Source organism: Balaenoptera borealis (assembly GCF_965194805.1).
Source record: "Balaenoptera borealis genome assembly, chromosome: 10".
NCBI classification, from domain to species: domain Eukaryota; kingdom Metazoa; phylum Chordata; class Mammalia; order Artiodactyla; family Balaenopteridae; genus Balaenoptera; species Balaenoptera borealis.
This window is the reverse complement of record NC_138874.1, coordinates 69,367,981-69,388,873: the sequence shown is the minus strand read 5'-3', so window position 1 is coordinate 69,388,873 and position 20,893 is coordinate 69,367,981. Positions and strand designations below refer to the sequence as shown.

Below are 20,893 nucleotides of genomic sequence, written 5' to 3'. Positions count from 1 at the left end.
TTGTAGAACCTGGGCATCCATATTCAGGTCTGTGAGACTCCAGTTCTAAGCTCATTCTCCCCACACCTCATAGCAGAGAGGGGCTATGTTTATTTGAAATTGTTCTGGGTTTACAGACTTGTATAGAGGTAGTTCACTAAGCTTGCTGGACTACCAGTATGAGGTCTGGTCCTGGGTGGGCAATCTGCCAATTGCCAGTCAGCTGGGAAGTCACATAGGCTGGGACAGGCCCTAGCCTCAGAGAGGGCACTGATGATCCCTAATGGGGAGCAGAATTGGGGACCACATCCAGGACATTGACATGAGAAGAAGTGCAGGTGGAATTCCCAGGTACAGGTAGGCATGAGGATACAGAAATCACCCTTCCAAGATGAGCTTGGGTCACTGAGCATGTGTCCGCTCCAAGAAAGCTGGAAAGAAAAGTGGCATCATGGTTGTCACAAGTGTGAGGTACTGATGGCCCAGTTGAGGATGTTATACCTGAGATCACACAGGGCTGCCAATGGGCTCTGGAAGCCAATGACCTGAGAAAGTGTCTCAAAACATCCCAGGTAGATGCAGTGATGTTGAGTGTAACCAGGCTCCTGTGGTGGCCTCAAGCTGTGGTGACAACTTGGAGACAAGTCTAAGATGGTGGCACCCAAGATCCAACTGGTGAGGATGGGTTTTGGGAGAGATAGAAAGGCAGCTCTGGAATGAGTTGGCAAGGAGCTGCTGGTCAACATCCGGGGCTCTGGCCAGGAGACCCTGCCTGGTCTGAGACAGTGCTGGTTGCTTGTGAAAACTCTGGACGAGTCAGGCTGGAGAGGGTGTTGGGAGACTGAAGACCAAGGAGTGAGGAAAGGCCAGAGCCTCAGAGGTGGCTCACTGATAAGATGAGACTGAGGGCAAGAACTGTCATAGAGAGGTCGTACTCAGTGCCTTGGGCCAGGAGCCTGCAGGTGGGATGCAAGGGGGCTCCACGGTGGAGGAGGCCTCCAACCTACCCAGCACAGCGGCACAGCAGGGATGGTCCAACCCCCAGGCTCTGTGGTCAAGTGGCAGCAGGGCCTGGCTGGGAAGGAGCGGTGGCCATAGAGTGCTGACGACAGAGTGGAAGGCGATGAAACAGGCCAGCTGCAGAGGCCCCTCGACTGCCCACAAAAGTTACACCACAGCACATCCCTTCCTGGTACCCACACCAACTAGATACCAACTAGACTTAAGGGAGAAGAAGGGCCAGTAAGACATCTTTCCCCAACTAAGGTAGGACTCACATCCTTTCCATTAGAACTCAAGTGCCAAAGCCAGACAGGAGGTAAACCCTCACCCTGACCCACACTGTCCTTCTCAGCCTTCATTTTATATGCTTGGGGCTTTAGAGATGTTGTCTTGTTCTGTTCATTAATTGTTCATATATGTCAGCTTTGTTTTCCTTTCAAGATTCTAAATTCCTTGAAGGTAGAGACTTGTTCTGGGACACTTTTGTATTCCCAAAACTCAACTGAATTAGTCTGAAGTATGTGCTCCCCTGAGATCTAACTGATGGGAAAACAGCATGTCAGCTGGAAGAGCTAGTCCTGATCTTCCTTTCTTACTCGTTTTTTTTTTTTTAAGTTACAGGAAAATACATGCTCATTAAAAGTGATTTGGAAATACAAAGTGATGGAAAAAGGACCAAAGGAAAAAAAAACCCTGAAAGTTTTCCAATCAAAATGTTGCTTTCCAAAAATTAAACCATGTTCCACTTTGATATAGCTTCATGGGGCAGTGACTGCTACGCAGGGCTAGTTTGGGGGAAGGCGTAACAATTCTCTGTGCTGATTCTCCGGAGGACAGGATCTGACTGGTCTCTTTGGGCAGACCCTCTGGGCAGTGCTGTGGGTCTTTCACACCTGACTGGAACTTATCTGTAATCTCAGCCTGAACAACCCCAGGCTTTACCGCTTCTTCTTGTCTCTCTCTAGGACTTGTGCCATCATGACTCAGCCAAACATGGCAAGCTTGAGGGAGCAGACCCATGCTCACCTTTGTGTGATTCCCTCTCCATGTGACACAGAACTCTCATCAGCCTGCCTTTGGAGAACAGGCCTTCTACGCCTCTGTCTTCCCTGGACCTCCTCCAACTCTCTTAGATCTTTCTAGAAGTTGGGTAACCAGATTTGTAGGCAGCATCTTAGGATCAGACAAGCCATGGCTTGAAGGTAAGGGTCAGAAAGCCCTGTACGGTGCCTCGCTGAGCTGTGGCTCTTCAGGGGACAGCCCCAAAGCCGGTATATTTATATTGTTGTCCCTTTTTGGAGGGGAGGTCCTGATATAGTTAAAGGACCCTAAAAGGCAATTAGAGAATCTGTTCAAAGGGCTGGAAAAAGTGTTATGGATTGAACTGTGCCGCCCTAAATTCACATGTTAAAGTCCCAACCCCGAGTACCTCCAGCCTATCCAGTACAGGGACATAGCAGTGACCTTATTTGGAAATAGGGTCTTTGCAGACTTAATTAAGACTGAGGTTAAGATGACGTCATATGGAGTACGGTGGGCCCTTGATCCAATATGACTAGTGTCCTTATAAGAAGGGAAGAGACACAGAGACAGATACCTGCACAGAGGAGACTGTCATGTGAAGACACAGACACACAGAGGGAAGGCAGCCTTGTGACAATGGAGGCAGAGATTGCAGTTATGCAGCTACAATTCAAGAAACACCAAGCATGGCTGGCAACCACCAGCAGCTAGGAGAGAGAGCAGGTCCCTGCTGACACCTTGAATTTGGACTTCTAGCCCCCAGAACTGTGAGAGAGTAAGCTTCTGTTGTTTAAGCTATTCATTTGTGGTACTTTGTTACGGCAGCCCTAGCAAACTAATATACGGAGTGAATACAATGCACCCCACAGATGGGAGGGGATATAGAAATGAAGTATAAAAGCTGAAGTGAATTGCAGTAAACTTTATGACTAGGGTTGTCCTATGTCATAAGTCTATAATAATTGTTCAAGTTTAAACTATGTAGACCTTTCACACATTCCCAAAATTTACCTTGAGCAGCTTTGGTAAAAAAAAAAAAATAGCAGTAGTAGTACATTGATTTTCCCAAATAAAGTTTAGTCAATTATAGACTCACATTACGGGGCTTTATCAGAGACGACTATTTTCTAACTCTAATGCAGACTCTAAATGTCGGCAGGCTCATTGCCCTGTCCCTTCCCCAACCCAAAGCCCTTGGAAGGAGAACGTCAATCTCACGGTAAAAATGACCTGGCGGTTCAGCAGAAATAAACTGCATATGGTTAATATTTAATCTAGGGCTTATCTCCCGGCAACTATATATCGAGAACAGGACCATTTAGGAAAATGAAATGATACTCAGTCCTGCTTTCTAAAGGTTCAGTCAAAAGAAAACTTATCTCAGCTTTTCATAGGATTAGTCAATAAGCTCCAATCTAGCGTTCGTGGTGAAAATTTGGGGGAAAACCCTGAATCACATCATCATATCTTAAACGACCTATAACCATGGGAAGCCACCTGCCCCTATTAAATCCCAACATCATTCACTCCTCCCACCTATTGAGAGCATTGCTGCTGAGGAAAGCTGCTAGTTTGCCAGATCCTAAGACACTCTTCTGTCCTTAATGAAGTGGAGAGTAACAAAGCCATATGGGTTAATAAATCATTATTAGTAATAAAACTTTGCTCAGCTGTGACATATCAAGGCATCATGGTATTTGCCGGCTTTTAAAAATGACAGAATATTAGAATGCCAGAGTTGAAAGGGATGTAAAGGGTTGGTCATCTGGCCCCACTTTGTCCCTCCTGCCTCTTTTCAGAAAGTCAGAACCCCAAGCAAATAACATACTGCGCAAATGAAGCAGGTGTCGTGCCAGGTATGCCCCAGGGCTTCGATAAACTTGTCACCGGCCTCCACGGGGAAGTCACAGCCGTGACACTTGGTGCTGAACAGATTGATGTAGTCTGAAATGAAAGGCAGAGTAAGGAACAGGCCTCCAGGCAGGCTGGGAGGAGTGTCCCAGCCACATCGACCCAATGCCAGAACAACCCCCCAAATCACTGGGCTGGGGGCAGTGGATGAAACCTAATTGGTTACTTGTCATCTTGCAGACAGAATACTCAGTTACATGATTGGTTTTTTCCTTTTCCAATAATTTGCACTGGTGTGGTGCAGATTCAGGCTTAGTCACCACCCTGTGCTGGTTTGATCTGCAAACACTTTCTGGAACTGTCATTAACTTTCTGCAGGGTGATTTTCTCCTCTTCTCTGTCACCTCTTATGGTCCAAACAGACCAATCCCAAAAAAGAAAAAAAAAACCCTATTTCCCAGCAGCTCTGCTTATTTTGGAAGAGTGAGAGCCTTTAACATTTTTTAGAGTTATAGCATGTTCTTGGCTTGGTCATTCTTCTGTCATTGGGCATCTGTGTTGATAATAAATTATCACTACTAGAAACAATACCTGAGCTACTTTGTTGGGACATGTTCCCCTCCCCCAGCCAAAGAGATAATAATACCAAATACTATTTACATAATGCTTTACAGTTTACCAAGCTTCCTCACAGAGATTGTATTATTTGCTAGTATCTCAATGTCAAGGTCTATGTATTAGTTTTCTTTGTACTCCCAGCACAGTGCCTGGCACACAAGTCAGTACCCAACACATATGTCAAATGAATGAGTGAATGGATGAATCACTGAATCAATAAATTAATGAATAAACTTAATCTTGGTGAAATTGTTTTTGTTTTGTTTTGCGGATGAGGCTGGAAGAGGTGAAGGGCCTACCCAGAGCCACACAGGTGAGATAGCGGGCCAGGCCTGTGCTCCTCAGCCCCAGTTGTCCGGGCCTGGTAGTGGGCAGCACTCCCATTGCACTCACTGTAGAACTTTCCCAGATTCTTCTAGAAGAATCTTGATGCCTTTTACAAAGCCTTCATTACCCTAGAAGTGTACTTGTCTCTCCACAGCTCTGCCACAGTTGGCTTTTTCTTACAGAGGTTTTCTGCTCAGATCTCCTTGTGGACAGTATGCCTAGTCACTGTCTCAGACCACCTGCTGAGAGTCAACGTGCAGTGGGGGCTATGAACTTAGGTTCTGAAGAAAGAAAGACCTGGGCTCAAATCCCATCTCTATCCAGGAATTGTTAAAATCTGGGACAAGTCACCTAACTTCTCAGTGCCTCAACTTTCTCATCTATATAATGGGAATAACTATACTACCTAACTCATGGGGCTGTTATTCAGTTATCTATTTGCCATGGAGCTTTTTAGATAAGTTATATATCTCTTGCATATTTTTTCCAATGTATGGTGTCCCCTTTGGGGTTTAATTATAGTTTGTCGTGCAAATGCTCTTATATACATCACAGTCCATCAATCTTGTTTCTGACAAAATACTTCATTTCTTCAGTGGGCAAAACTCTATTGCCTCACCAGAGCTAGGAAAACATCATTCTGCTTCCTTTAGAGAATTATGGCAGGTTTATGGTTCACTCTGTGCTCTGTAGGAACTTACTAGTGTGGGGTGAGAAGCAGGGCTATAGGCTAACCCATCTCCACCCGAGGGCAAGCCCTGCACCCCACTTCTGAATTCTCTCTCATTCTGCCCAGTTGGTCTCCAGATGCCCTGGATTCTCTCCTCCATCTTCATGCCACTGTATGAACTGGGTCCTGGGCTTGGAAAACCCTTCCCACTTCGTCTACCTGAATCTCTGCAATCCTTTGGGCTGCCGTCCTTCTGGGAAGACCGCATCCCCATCCCACCCAAGAGAGATGAGACAGCATTCCTGAGGGCTTTTCCTGGGCTTCTCTCCCTCCCCATTCATTCATTCATCCATCTATCTATTCATTATCTCTTAACTGTCCATTTATGTGCCAGCATATCAGACATTGATGGGTCTGCTTGAGGTTTTTCAGGGCAAAGTCCTCTGCTCTATGCTTAGCACCCTTCACAGGAACTGGCACACATTTGATGGATAAATGATGAGTGAACAAACAAAGATATGTTTCAAAAAATCTTGTTAAATAGTGATTCCTTCTCCTGTTGTGCAGCCTATGTTTTTTCACAGATTAAGCTCTTTCAATGGCTCAAATTTATTTCTGGAATGTCTAGTCCTGCCTACTGATTAATTTTTTTGTTTTAGACTTGATTTTGTACTATCTGGAAAATTGCCACTTTGTTTCAGAATTTGGTATCACAGGTGTGACCCTAGTACATTTTAAAAAATTAATTAAATTAATTTATTTATTGGCCGCACCCCACGGCCTGTGGGATCTTAGTTCCCCAACCAGGGATTGAAGCCACGCCCCCTGCATTGGAAGCGCAGAGTCTTAACCACTGGACTGCCAGGGAAGTCCCCTAATACATTTTTTTAAAAAGCTGGTATTTTCCTCATTTATTCTACAAAAGGGGAATATAATTGGTATTAAATAAAGTTAGTGCATGGGCCTTTCCAGGAAAATAATCTAGTTTCTCATTTATGTATTCCTTCCTTTATTTCTCCTATTAGGTCTTTATAATTTTCTTTGGGACTGGAGGGAGAGGGGAAAAGGGGAGTTGTTTAATTGGTATAGAGCTTCATATTGGCAAGATGAAAAAATTCTGGAGATCTGTTTCAGATCAATCAACAGTGTGAATATACTTAACATTACTGTACTGTACACTTAAAAATGGTTAGGATGGATACATGTATATGTATGGCTGAGTCCCTTTGCTGTGCACCTGAAACTATCACAACATTGTTAATCGGCGATACTCCAATATAAAATAAAAAGTGAAAAGCCAAAAAAAAAAAAAAAAACGGTTAGGATGGTAAATTTTATATGTGTATTTTTTCCCCCACGATAATTAAAAAAAAATGACAAGGTCAGAACCAAACACAGTGTCCCATGGTACGGGGACAGGCTGACTCTGATATTTTATCTCTAGGGCAGGTTAACCAACAGGCTTGACTTTACCTCACTATTGGCTCATCTAGCTCTCCTTTCTTTACTTTGTTTATAAGAATATCACCCTTTATCACATTCAACAAGCATATTAAATTTCTAATGCTCTTTCTAAAGTAAAAATTAAATTGTGTTATTTCTTTACTTAAAACATCACAGTGACTCCCATTGCCTAAGGAAGTGGTTTCAAACTGTGCTCCTTGGAGAGCTGTGGGTCTCCCAGAGCCATTACAGAGCTGTGCACCCATTATCTCAGTTAATCCTCACAACAGCCTCTGAGAGTTAAGTGAAGAAGGAGAGACTCAGAAAGGGCAAGCATCTTGTCCATGGTCACACAGCCTGGAAGTGGCCCCTGCAGGCCTTCAGTCAGGGTCTCTCAGTGTGCCTAAGGCTGAGGCTAAACCTGCTTCCTTGCTGTCTTTTCTTAACAGTAGATCATCCCTTTCCTGGGTCTTCTTAATCAGAACATCATTTTTGAGAATCTTTTGGTGGGGGGGGTTGCTAGGGAGAGGAGCACTGGTAATAGTGTTAATCTATCATTCTTTCACAAGCCTCACGCATAAATTGTGGCTTATCGCACATTATGAAAGTTATAATGCTTTTAGGTGACTAATAATAGCAATTTGTATTGGTACCACAGCACTTTTATTAATTACCAATCATCACCATTTCCTCCTAAGAAGGGAAAAGACAGGTGTTATCTTCTCCCTTTTACCGATATGGACTCTGAGGCCAGAATGACTGAGTGACTTACTTAAAGTCATTCAGTGAGCCTCAGAGCTGGAAAGAGAATTCACCAGTACCTCAGAACCCAAGAAGTTTCTTTTATAATTTATTGTCAGGGGAAAAAAAGTTTTATGTTTTCCTTTTCCCCTCGAAGAACTGGAATGTTTTCTCCTTTCTGGTTTTAAAGTAAACTAACTTACTGTGTTTCTCTTTTTGCTCTCACATTTGCTACCCAGTCAGTGCAGCTCTGTTATTCTTCATAATCAGCATGTTTCCTTTTCCCTCTTCTACTTGGTGCTGATTTGCTAGTTCTATTGTCTTAACTTTCATGTTTTTGTTACCTTTGTTGGAACCTGCCTCAAATCCTTATCTGAAAGAGGCAGGCTATGAATAAACGAGCATGTGAATGTGTGAGTGACTGAATGGCTAGTTAGCCAGGATGCCCAACTCTAACAGATGGCTTTGTCTTCAGAATTTACCATAATTGACTCCAAGTTATAAGATAACACATAGTGTATGGGGAGAACAGAGAAACTCCGAATTCAGACAGGGAGTTGGCTGGACTCTGAAGGAACATCAAAGTCTGGTAAACATCACAGGAGCTGGGAGGGGACCTGCATGTACTTGACGAGTTCCGAAGTTTCTTTGGTTTAATCCTCACCACAACTCTGGGAGGCAGATGTTGATCTCCCCCTTTTACAGATGGGGAGAGTGAGGCTCAGAGAAGTTTAGTAAGTCAATCAGGGTTACAAAGCCAGCCTGAAACAGAGCCTGGAACAGAACCTAGGACAAAGGCCAGAGCCAAAGCTTTTTCAGACTAGACCTTGTGGTCTTCAAATCAAAATCATCTGAAAGGTTTCCCAAGCGGTCACAAGATGCCGACTTGTGGTCCACATATTTGGTGCAGGGAAAACAGCACAGATTGAATGTGTGTGAAAGGGAACTCCTACCCCTTTCTCCCAGACTGTGGGGCCTCCCCACAGCACAGAGGTCCTACCTTTCTCACAGTAGGGCTCCCCATCTTCCATGTGGAAGAGGCTGTTCCCGAAGGGCTTCTTGCAGGCTGCACAGACAAAGCAGGTGGTGTGCCACGTCTGTCTCAAGGCATGCATCACTTCCTGGGGAAAAGAGCCTCAGCTCAGGACAGAAAGGTCCAGGAGGGAGAAGAAGGCAGGCTTAACTTCCACACCAGCCCCGGTCACTGCCGGAGCATCCCATCAGGGAGCAGGGCAGGAGAGCCCAGGAAGCGGGCCTCGGACACACCGAGGAAGGCTAGGGGCGGCAGAGGAGAGGCTCCTGCTCATGCAGCACTTGCTGGGTGCCAGGTTCTGTGTGCGCTTCCATAAGCTGTGATGCTTCACCCTCCCACCCAACCTGGGAGGGAAGTACTACGTGTTACCGCCATTTTACCAAAGGGGCATAGAGGGTCAAAGCCACATGCAGGTGCACGGTGAGGTCAGGCTATGAAGCAGTAACTTGCTTTGCAGAAGCTCTGCCACCACTTCAAGCTGTGTGGCCAGGGATGTGGCCCACGGATCTCTCGCTTCAAGTTCATTTACTCCCTAGTTCACTGGTGGCAAACCAACTCCCTTCTAGGATAGAAATGGAGTTGCTCTTGCTCTGTTAGCACAGCAACTTCTTAGCTTCCAAATAGGACCCCACAACCTTGCGGAGGAGGAAAGATTGGTTGGAAAAGAGACAAGGGTCAGAGGAGAGGAATGCGGCCCACTTACCCCCATGATTTTGGTGTTGCACTTGGCACAGACTGGAGCAAAGAACTGCTCATAACACCGCTCACAGTAAACGTTGTTCTGCTCCTCCACAAAGCACACATCTGCCAGGGAGGTCTTGCAGTAGGCACAGTTGAACTCTTCTGGGTGCCAGGAGCGGCCCATGGCTACCAGAAAGGGGCCCCTGGGGAAGCAGAGAATAGTACCTCCTCTAAGGCAGCCCCCAAAGCTTAAGACCAGATATTTCAAAACGCTCAACAATATTCACACTTTGATCCTATAACGCTGACTTCTGTGACTGTTCTAATGAAATAACAGGAAATTCAGATAAAGCTCCATGCAAAAAGATGTTGTTTCATCACTTGCAACAAACAGAGATGGGGAAGCAACTCGAACATCCACTAGCAGGGGACTGGGTAGGTATATTATGGAGTATCCATTAGGTTGACTACTGATAATTGTAGTAAGAAGAGCAATGATGATGGTGCTAATGGCTAGCATTTATTAAGTGCTTACTCTGTGCCAGGTACCATTCAAGAAGAAATTTGCATTTATTAACGTGTTTAATTCTCACAACAATCCTATGAAGCAGGTACTATTATGATACCCATTTTCAGATAAGGAAACTGAGGTACAGGGATGTTAAGTAAGTTGTTCAAGGCTATAGGGCTAGTATGGTAGACCCAGGACACAAACCTGGCTCCAGATTAGTAGTCAGACAGTGGGCCTGAAGAAACGCTTTATGTTTTAATTTTTACTTTTCTGAATTTTCTAATTCTTCTCTAATGAGTATATTTTTTCTAATGATACTTTATTTTAAAATAAAAGTGTATTTTTCATATACACAAGCTCACCCCCCACACACATATGCACATACTATAAACATATTATATTCAAACAAGTACCACCCATGATCCTTGGCCTCTAAGCATGAAATGACTTGTTTTCCTTTAGTGTGGCAGATGCCCACCAAAGCCCTGAGCAGCACGGGCTTGTCTGTGGACAGACCCAGGAGCACCTCGAAAGGAAGGAAAGCTGGGTCAAAACTAGCACTGTCAGCCAGCTTGCAACAGGGCCAATAAATCTACCATCCAGACCTGCAATTCCCAGAACCCAGCCTTAGCCCACGGGGGTGGTGCTGGCACAGGCACCATGCTGGGAGCTTCACCCACTCACCTCGTGGAATCCTCCCAACTCCCCAGGGAAGTGGGTATCACACAGGTATGGAAGCTAAAGCTCAGAGAGGGTCAGACCAGATGGCAAGCCAGAGGGACCTGAGGCTGTCCTGCATGCAGTCTTCTCCCTACACCTGCCCTCCCGTCCCCCTCTCGTCCCAGCACCCCAGCACAGGGGCACAGCTGGCCCTTACCGGATGATGTTGTTGCAGTGGCCACAGAGCGGAGTCCGGCTGCTGGCTGGGAAGCGCTCGGCCCTCTGGACAGTACCCCTGGCAAGGGGGGACACCTGGGGAGCCGGTGGCGGGTTGTACGCAGGGGCCCCTCGGGGCAGGCCTTGCTTGCTGACAGTGGTGGTGCTCTTGCCAGGGGCAAACTTCTGAGAGAAGCTGTCATCTGTCACCCATGGGGGACGGCTGGCAGACTCCGCAGGGCCCCCGCTGTAGGGTGCAGGATTATAGCTTGGGGCTGGCGAGGGGGTATAGGCTGGTGCTGGGGAGGGGGAGTAGGCGGGGGCAGGGGAAGGGGTGTAGGCGGGGGCAGGGGAGGGGGTGTAGGGGGTTGGACTGTAATTGGCCCCTGGGGATGGGCTGTAGGTAGATGCAGGCACTGCAAGCCAAAAATACCCAAAGAAAAATGTGTCAGGAATTCATTCTCCCAGCTTCCCCCGCCCCCAGCCAGAGAATTGGAAAAGACAACTTTAATATTAGAGCAGCACAATTCCAGTTTTTACAGGAGACGCGTCCCTGAACTTCTTGATGGCCTCGATTTGAAGTTGCAGCAGAGAGCCAAGGGAGATAAAGAGCCCTCAGAGCAGAGCCCTCGGGAGCTTGGACAGGGCTGGGAAGGGACAGGGCTATAAATATCTGCAGCTGTGCGGGGTGCGGCTCTGCCAGGCCTTGGCTGCCAGAGGCCTGCAGGAGACAGGGACGGGGGCAGGGGTGGCCGGCCAGGCTCATATCTGGATCCCCTGGGCCAGGAAGAGGGTGGGAGTGGGTCAGCTTGGCCTTAACTGGAAGATGCCTTTGTTTGCACTCTGACCAGTGATTTGACATCTGAAATGCCTCAATCACAAGCGTTTGCTGAACCTGGACCTAGTCCAGCCTTTGGGACAAAGCAGATGACGGGACAGTTAGGTTTTCAGGTTCAGGTTTCAGGTTTAGCTACAATCGTTTTCTTGAAAAACAGCTTGGCTTGATTTGTACTGGGGGGAACTTCCATTTTGGTTTGATTTGGGTGGTGGGTCTTGAAGGCAGCATTCGGAGGGAAGCTGGGCAGAGATGCTGGGGTGACAGAGCCTAGGTGTAGCTGCTCCCTCAGCCTGTGGCTGCCTCTGGGGGACACATGCTCCCCCTCATCACTTTGGTGGAAACTGAGAGTATGTCTGAGTAACTGCGTGGAGGTTACCAAGGAAGCCAGAGTGCAGGATGAGAATGCACTGCCCCGCTTCTAGAACCCCCTCCTCCAGCCCACTGAGAGCTGAAAACTCTTTTAGGGCGGCAACACAAAGGAGCATAGCAGCTGCTCACCCAAAGCCCTCTGAGGCCTGGGCCCTCAAAACCCAGGTTTCTAAGTTTGGCTGCCTCCCATTGCAAAGCCAGCCGGGGCAGACCCAGCTGTGTCCGGCACACATGGTCTCACCAGCTTCCCCTCCTAGGGAGGGAGGTTCCAGAAGCCTCACCTCAGCTTACAGTCTGTTCCTCTGGAAAGAGGTCTCATTCCCCCTACCCCAGGAAGTGTGTTGGGGCAGCCTCCCTCCCCATTCCTGAGTCTGGCCTGGTGAATGGACTGTGCTGATAGATGCTGAGGCAGCCCCCATCAGGCTCCAGCCTGGAAAGGAAGGACATTCTCAGGGCTAAAGTTCCTGGTTTCTCCCCACCTGGTTCCCCTAGATTACCTTAGGTGGCCTGTGGCCTGCTGCTCCAACCCCATACCTTCTACTCCCAGGTGATTGGCCCTTCAGAGGTGGGTGACATGGAAACCCCTGTGTTGGGAATGGATAGGGACCAGGCCTGTGTTATTGAAAGCAGAAGGGGTAAAACCCTCTCCAGCCCTGCCCTAGAGCCATCCTGGGAGTGACGCTGGCTTCCAAAGGTAAAACTTTCTCCATAAGGAAATCATCTTCCCACTTACTAAGAGGGTAGGCTAGGCACATAACAGGTCATCTGGGTTAATCCCTTTTACCGTTGAGGTCACTGAGGCTCAGACAGAGCTAGTAAGTGGCAGAGTGAATTTCCAAAACCATTCTTTCTATCACCCCAAGCTGCCTCTGTAAAAACCATGAGTCCAAGTTCCAGAAGATTTGGGTGCACCATGTTATGGAGAAGTACCTATCAACCTGGAGGAGGCTGCATGGTCTGGCATGTAGCACAGTCATCAAGAGCCCTGGGTTCAGGTCCCAGCTCTACAACATCCTGGCTGTGTGTCCTTGGGCAAGTTCCTTAACGTCTAGGCCCAAATTTCCTTGTCTAAAAATGGCTATAATAATTCTCAGTATCTCACAGGGTTGTTATGAGGATGCTGGGAGATAAGAACTCTAAAGGCTTAGCCTCGTACCTGGCACTGTGTATGTGTCATTAAATGTTAGTGAAGATGGTGAGGAGAGTGACTCCTGGGTCTCATGGTCCAGATGAACTGTCAGCTCATCTCACAGCTTGATGGTCACCTGAGGGATCCCACCCCAGGGAGACTGTGGGATGTAGGCGGTGGGAGATGTGACACCCCTGAAGTCAGTAACCTGGGACTGAGTCTAATCATCAGTGGTGGTAGGTATGACATCCCTGCCTGCCTCACAGGGTGGGGACCTACTGGAGTGACATGTTGCATGCACTAGTAAACCTGTGAAGCCCATACTTGAGGTGTTGTCTCCCTCCCTAACAAGCTTGCATAGCTCCCAAGTGCCTGGAACAGAGGGTCTCAAAATGCTAGAACAGCTTCAGCCCTCTCTGAATAATGGGGTTCTGTGCAAGATCTTATTTCCTTTTTTTTTTTGTAAAGTGGGGGGGATCTCTGATTAAGAATGAAAGCCCTAATCCTGTGTTATCCAATACATAGCCCTATGTGGCCATTAAGCACTTGAAATGTGGCTAGTCCAAATTGAAACACGCTATAAATATAAAATACACACCAATTCTTAAAGACGTAGTACAAGAAAAGAAAGTAAAATATCTCACTAATAATCTTATATTGCTTGTTCATTGAAATGATATTTTGAATATACTGAGTTAAATAAAATATATTAAAATTAATTTCACCTGCTTCCTTTTACTTTTTAAAAACTGTGGCTACTAGAAAATGTATTGTTATTAGACAGTGCTGTCCTAATCAGAACAACGGTTACCAAGTACTGACTGCTTCCACATGCCAGGGCCTTTATGTGCACTATTTCATGTAATACTCGCTGCAATCCAATGAGGCAGATAATATTTTCAAGTCCATTTTACAGAAGAGGAGTTGAGGCTTGGAGAATTTAAGAAACGCCGGGCTGAAACTCGCACTCAGGCAGCAGGTCTCAACTCCAGATTCCCTGCTTAAGCACTCCCTAGGCAGCAAAACAAGCTTTAGCACACCCTTTCCAAATCGGGCCCTTGCCCACTTCCAGCTTCCCTCCAGTAATACTAACCCTATTCCCTTTGCCTGGCAGCCATTCTCTTCCCTCCTCGGAAGGCCTTCCAGACTCCATGATCCACCCCCCTTTTCTAAATCCCCACAACACGAAGTTCTCAGCAGGTCAGAGGCACCCGGCATCTGGGCCCGGGTGGGCTGCTTCCTTGCTCAAGACTACACCCTCCCAGAGCTAGGGCCCTTCCCTTCTTCGAGGCACAGGCCGGCAGCTTCCCTCAGCCATCAGGTCCCCGGTGAGGATGGGGGCGCGGGGAGCAGCTGCTTCCCAGTTCCCTTCCCTCTGCGCCCTTCAGCCTGGCTGGCCCCACCATCCCCGACGTGCCAGGAGAGAGACTTGACATCCCATCTGCGAGCCCTGGGCTGTTGCTATTTCTGCTTGACAGAATAAAGTCCGTCCAAATTAGAAGGTGATATTTCATCTCTAATTGGCAAGTTCAAAAGGCCCCTATCGCACTCGTTGGCTCGGGAATGTGTAATTAAACAAGGTGATTTCTGACTCACTCCAGGTCGGGCCCGGCTCCCCCGACTCCCGCGAGTCGGGGTGGGAGTGGGGGACCCTCTGCCCACGGCCCTCTCCCGGGCCCCAGGTGCTCCGGGGAGCGGCCGCCCACCCTCGGCGCAGGCAATAAGATCTGGGCTGAGAAAGCCACCCTGGACCCGGAGGAGCCCTCGCGGGGAGCTGCAGCTCGGACGGCACGCGGGCTCCCCGCTCTCCCCGGGGCCGGGGTCGGCGGAGGAGAGGAGGGGAGGGGCCCGGGTCCACGATCCTCGTTTCTCCCAAGACCACCTGCCAGCCTCCCTGGGACCCCACCCTCAGGAGAGGGGGCAGAGGCAGGCCGGCACAGGCGCGTACCGCCCAGCTGCCTCCTTCCCTCCGGTCAGGAATGAGTTAACGTCTGCAAGGCCTGGGAACTCAGCGGAGGCCCGCAGCTCCGGGGCTCCTGCAAGTCTCGCCCCGCCCCGGGCTCCAGTGCCGGAAGGAGGAGGAGACAGGCGCCAGCGGGGACCCGGCGGTGTGCGCCCCCGGAGCCGTGCCGCCCCCTGGCGGGCCTGCAGAGGAGAGCCGGCGGCCCGGGCGGGGGCGCCGAAACCCGGGGCCCGCCCCGGAAGATGCCCAGAAGGACCTGCCTGGGAGCGGAGCCCGCACCCGGGCGGAAATACTCTCCCTGTGCCCCCTCCATCCGCCGCTGCTCCTCCAAACTCCTTATCACCCTCCCTCCTGTGCCCCCCATCTCCACAGAGCAGCTGCTTCCTCTACCTCCATCCGAGATTTTTCACCACAGTAGCCCGCTGCAAATTGCTTCCTAATACTGTGGACTTTTAACCTCAGAACTTTGTGTTCTTGCCTCTGAAGAGACAGAGAAGGGCACCTCCTGTGTGCCAAGCACTGTGCTGGGTGCTTCATTTCATCCCCAGAGCACCAGGTGTACATAATATGCCTATTTTTAAAACGAGGAAATACAGGCCTGGGAGATGAAGTACTTTGCCTTAGATACCAAAGCGGAGCCTGGCACCGGAGTCTGATGCTAAAGCCACGACTACACACTCAGCACTAATGTCAGAGTATATTTTATAAAACAGAGGGCTGACTGTGGCTCCTCTGCCCTGCACATCAAGTCAACTCCCCCAAGCAAGGTGCTTCCTGCCTCAGTCCCTGTCTTATCTTCCCTTAAGTTCACTGAGCAGGGGCATGCAGGGGAAGGAGGGGTCTAAGCCAGCCCGAGAACCGCCCTGGAGCTCTGGGGAGAGGCCCAACTTTGCCTAGGAAAAGGGAAGACACAGGCTGAGCCCTCGTCCCCGCAGTGATGAGAATGGGGACCAGAGTGATGGAACAGACAGCCAGTGAGGCCAGCCACCGGGAGACCCTGTGTGGGCCACTCTCCCGCCTGTCACATGTGCTCTCCATGCCTCTAATTAGCCTGTCCCAGCTGAAGAAACCAAAGACCAGATAGGTGAGCAGTTTGCCCAGCATCACGTTATGCAGTAGGTCTGTTCAAAGCCCGTGGCATTTTTGTTACAGCTGCCTATCCTCTGCCTTGAGCCAGATCCAGACTCCTGGAGGAACAAGCCCCTCCCCTCTAAACCCTCTCTTCCTTACCTGGAGCCTGGAAATCCCCAGGCAGGAATGTCCTCTTCCCGAGAGCTGGGAGGCTCCATCCCTGCCTGGCACTGGCCACCTGTCTCCCCAGCGCCAGAGGCAGCTTCCATAGGATTCTGGCCCACACTTGGAGGAAGGAAGGCTGAAACCTCATTAGCAGCGCCTTTATAACCACCATCCTTCAGGGGGATGTGGCTTTGGAGCTGACCCCTGGAGCCCACGCCCAGCCTAGACAGCCTCCCTTCCCACTCTGCCTCTCACCTGGCTGGTAGACAGAAGGCCGGATGCTGGCAGTGGTGACAACCCGGGGCTTGGGTGCAGGGGCAGCTGGGGCCTCGCTGTATGTATGGGCGGCAGGTGCTGGAGAGGTGGCCACAGCGGGACTGTAGGCAGAGGCCTGGGGCCTGGAACCAAGGGGGGAAGAGTTAACAGCCAGAAGGACAGCCCCACCCGGGCCCTGGGGCCTGGAGCCACAGCAGGCTGGCTCCCAGATCTTTAAGGAGCCTCTCAGGAGGAAACCTGACAAAGATGTCCCTGGGGAGCTGCCAGAGGCTGTGAAGGAAAGACCATGGAGGTCTCAGGGGGAGGAAGCTGCTCCTTGGGTGCTGGGTCTTGGTGAGTCTGGTCAGAGCAGCAGAGACACCTTGAGAAAATACAGCCCATTGCTGGTGCCACCGCCTTAGGAGAGAGGGAGGAGAGGCACCAGCCAGATAGGAGGAGCAGTGAAAACACTTCCACCCCTGGGTAGAGACCGTGGAATGGTAGGGGGGGAGGCTGGGGCAGGGAAGGGGGCAGAGGAAGGAGAGAGGGGAGATGGAAATGTTCAGAGCTACCCTACTCTCTCCACCTCCCGACCTTTTGGGGGCACCTCATAGCCTCAGACCACCTGGCCTCCTCCCCCTCTCCCTTTCTATTGTTGCTGGAGGGAGCAGCAAAGTCTCAGGTTTCTGGGCAAGAGTGCTCCGGGGAGGTCTCATGGGAGGCCAGGAGACCCCCCCCCCCGGCGCCCCCCCCCACATACATAGAGGCTCCTCTTCCATACAGGATTCCTGTTGCCCTCCTCCCAGTGGAATAGCTGCCAAGAAGCCTAAGCAGCCTTTTCCCACTTGTGACCCAGGGACCATGGGACCAAAGAGATGGAAAAACAAAAAAGTTCCAGTTCATTGCCCTCAGGAAATGCTGTGCTTGGCCTCTCCTCTTAGAGAACTAAAGGCTCCAAGAACTCCTATAGCTAAGCAGTCTGTTTAACTTTGTCTGATCCAGTGTTTCCCAATTCCATTAGTCAGTGAATCCCCCCTTTTTTCTTTCATTTAAAACTAATGAAACCTTATAGAACATGTCCCTGGTCTCTCCCTGCATCTTTCACATCCTAACGGGGATGACATGACCACCCCCAGGGCAAATGGGGCATTGATGGGAGTGCTGGAGAAGTGAGCCCCTTAAAATATACTGACCCCTGCCCACCCATGGCTTCCTGCCTGCCTTCCACCTGTTGCTCATGGGCCAAGGGCCTGCCCATTTCTGCTGGGCAGAGTCACAGGATAAGGGAATACCTTCTTCACTAGGGCTCTGGGAGTGGGTTGCCCTGAGCTAAGAACCCACCGCCAGGCTCCTAAATAGATTCAGAAGGGTCTGTGGTGATGTCCCAGACAACTGGAGGAAGAATGAGTCTCAGAGAGCCAGTGTCCCAGACCTGGGGGCTTGCCATGCCAAGCTGCCGTGTTTCTGGCTGAATGAGGATACTGCCTCCCCTCCCTGGGCTTGCCCTTCTCTGACATACCCCTGTTAAGACCAGTGGACTAGGAGCCTCCATGGAAGAGAAAGAGGCCGTGTCCAAGAGGTGCCCAGCTTCCACTGTGGTAGGAGAAGGCCAGACTCTCCCACCAGTGGAGGATGTTTTCCCAGCATCCCAGGAGCTACAGGTCCTCTGTCAAAGACTGGTGTTGGGGCCGCAAGCAGAGACTTAAGATACCCAGCAAGAATTCTGAGGCCACGTTGGGTGTCCATTTGTCTCCCATTGGCTCCCTCTAGCTCCATCCCAGCCCGTGTGCAAGGAGAGAAGGTAGCTGGGCCCAGAGCGTGGTCCCCTGGCCCCCTCTGCTCCAGCCTGATGCTGGGAGCCCTCCAGGTCCTTCTCCAACCTCTGCCCAGGCCTCACATCTCTTTGCAAGGCAAAGCAGAGGAAGGGTTTGTCCTGTTGAGGGAGTCCCGAGGGCCCCCAGACACGGAGGGCTGGAGCGGGTGCTGGAGCCTGCCCTTGAGCAGGGCTGGGGCCCCAGGGATGAGGCTAGACCATCCACGGGGCCGCAGCATCTAAAGCACCCCCTTCAAACTGGAGAGGCATCTTCTCACTAGACAGCAGGGATATATCTTATCCTCCTCAAGGTTTCTTCTTTGTGCAGGGAGCAAGGCCCTTACCTGAAGAGATTCTGGTGTGCAGAAGGGAAGCAGCTTGCTAAATGCCCCCAGGAAGCTGGGATATGAGGAGCCCTGGAAGCCTGGGCCAGGCTCACCCTTGACGCTTGAGTTGGGCTGGGGAAAGGCTGGGCTCAGCACCACCTGGGTCACTGTGGAGCCCGAGGGTAGGGGCGCAGCACACAGGCCACTTTGCCGACCCTTCATGGGCCTCAGGCTGCACCAGGGAACTATGCACCCTGACCTAGAGCCGTGTCTTTCCAGCAAAACCCTGGGAGGGGAGTGTGGCGACTGGGAAAGCTGGCTCTGACACCAAACACCAACTTGGCAGCCCCACACAGCCCAGAAAGAGCTGGGCCTGCCTGGCCTGTTACACTGCCTGGCGGCTCCAGAATGACCTGTCCAGCCCACCCCCTCTGCCTCCCCACACCCTTTTCAACAACCCCCTTCCCCATCTTGGCTGAGTATCCATGAGGGCAGGCAGGAATGCAGTAACCTGCAATACTTGAGAGCATATTATGTGCTAGGTGTTTTATGTACACTTTTTCTATCCTGACCTTGTAAAATAGGCATTGCATTAATGCCTTAGCAGATGAGGAAACTGAGGTTCAGAGGAGTTACGTCACTTTCTGAAGGTTAGAGACAGTAAGTGGTAGAGCAGAGATGTAAATCCCACTCCACCAGGTGCCTCTGGAGTTAGCATGCTTCTTCATCAAAAGAAGGCAAGGTAGTGGCTAAATATCTGCCCAAATCTGACCCGCCTTCAGTGGGCTAACGCAGCCTCCTCCACGGAGGCCTCCTTGATTTCCTTTCTTTCTCTGTAATCCCAGCTCCAGGAACACGGACTTTCCACACAGTCTCCCTTTGTTATTTAACTTTGTATGTGTGTCTGTGACTTTCACCTTTCTCCCTAGAGCACGTGCCCCTGGGGCAGGGTGACACGTCCCAGTGCGCTTCCCTGAAACGCACCTCCAGTTTCCCCTTCACTCTCAGCACCAAGCGGTGCAGAGCCTTGGCGTCCCCAGGGCCCTGGGGTCCTAACCACTTTGGATGGGCCTTTCTGAGGGCCCAACACAGCTGCCAACAGATGGGCCCGGGGGAGGCCTTTCCTGCCTCCCTTCCCCACAGTCAGGGCTGGCACCTGTGGGCCAGTTACCTTGGACTGTCCTCAGGGCTGGAGGCAGGGGCTGCGGCAGAGGCGGTGGCAGCATGGGCAGCGGCTGTGGCCAGCGGTGGCGAGGCTGCGCTGGGAGAGGCAGCAGCAGGCGGCTGGGCAGAAGCGGGCAGCAGTGGTGTGGTGGCCTGGCTGGTGCACACTGGAGCATGCTCAATAGGGGTGCTGATGAGGCGGACCGAGAAAGACAACAGGTCAAGGGCGCCCCTCTGCTGGGGGGCGGTGGCTGCAGGAGAGGCAGGCTGGGCGGAAGGTACCAGCCTTACTGCCAACAGAGCAGGATCTTCCAGAAGTCCTGTCCCCAGGCTCAGGGAAAGAAAACCCCCACCCAGGACCCCAAGAGGGAAGGGCTCAGACCACAGGGAGGATCACAGTAACATCAAAAATATTTTCAAGCCTAGTGAGATTCCCCTGCCTCCCATTTTTGTGTACTTCCTAATTTGTCTTTCTCAACGTGTATTAAAAAAACAGTGTGGTCAAAAAGTAGTCTAAATTATCAACCAAGGTTTCTCCCCCATCCTGTTTTCCTTTCTTTCACCCTTCCTCATTTAGTCAGAGGCATGCTTTGCCTTTGAGAAGGGATGATATAATGAAAAAAGCGGAGGTAAGATATTTTGTTGTCAAAGGCTTAAGCTCTGAAGTTGTGACAGCCTGGGCTTTAGGCTGCGAAGCACTCAGGGCACTGATGATACATTTGGAAGATGGGTGAAAGCTACCATGCCAGACAGATCAAGGTCATCTGGACCAGAAAAGGGGCAACGAGGCGTGAGGGATTCAAGAAAAGAGGCAGCTGTGCCCATTTTCTGGGCAAACCCTGGGGAAGTGGCAGGACCCCAGGGTCCCCTATGCCCAGGCCCATGGTGAAGGGGCAGGCAGGCCTGAGGCAGCCCAAAGACCTGTAGGCCATCCTGTGGCCTGGGGGTTGTAGACGGTTTCCCACACACCTGAGAGTGACACGGACGTGGCCCTGAGCGCCTGCACATCTGAAAGTCCCTGTACTTGGGAACATGAGAGGTGACT

At 50.4% G+C, this 20,893-nt stretch overlaps 1 protein-coding gene across 4 annotated transcripts in view; it reads right to left on the bottom strand.

The window, feature by feature from the left end:
- LDB3 (LIM domain binding 3) overlaps nt 1-20,893 on the bottom strand; it is a 59,791-nt gene that overhangs the window by 4,464 nt on the left and 34,434 nt on the right. For 2 of the 4 annotated variants that reach the window (XM_082406749.1, XM_082406750.1), the window contains 6 exons: nt 19,856-20,038; nt 16,546-16,688; nt 10,757-11,171; nt 9,391-9,571; nt 8,655-8,775; nt 3,833-3,948 (listed from right to left, as the gene is read on the bottom strand). In XM_082406749.1, coding sequence (XP_082262875.1) covers nt 3,833-3,948; nt 8,655-8,775; nt 9,391-9,571; nt 10,757-11,171; nt 16,546-16,688; nt 19,856-20,038 — 1,159 coding nt within the window. The remainder of the gene's footprint in view (nt 1-3,832; nt 3,949-8,654; nt 8,776-9,390; nt 9,572-10,756; nt 11,172-16,545; nt 16,689-19,855; nt 20,039-20,893) is intronic. The other 2 variants (XM_082406751.1, XM_082406752.1) reach the window with 1 other exon arrangement.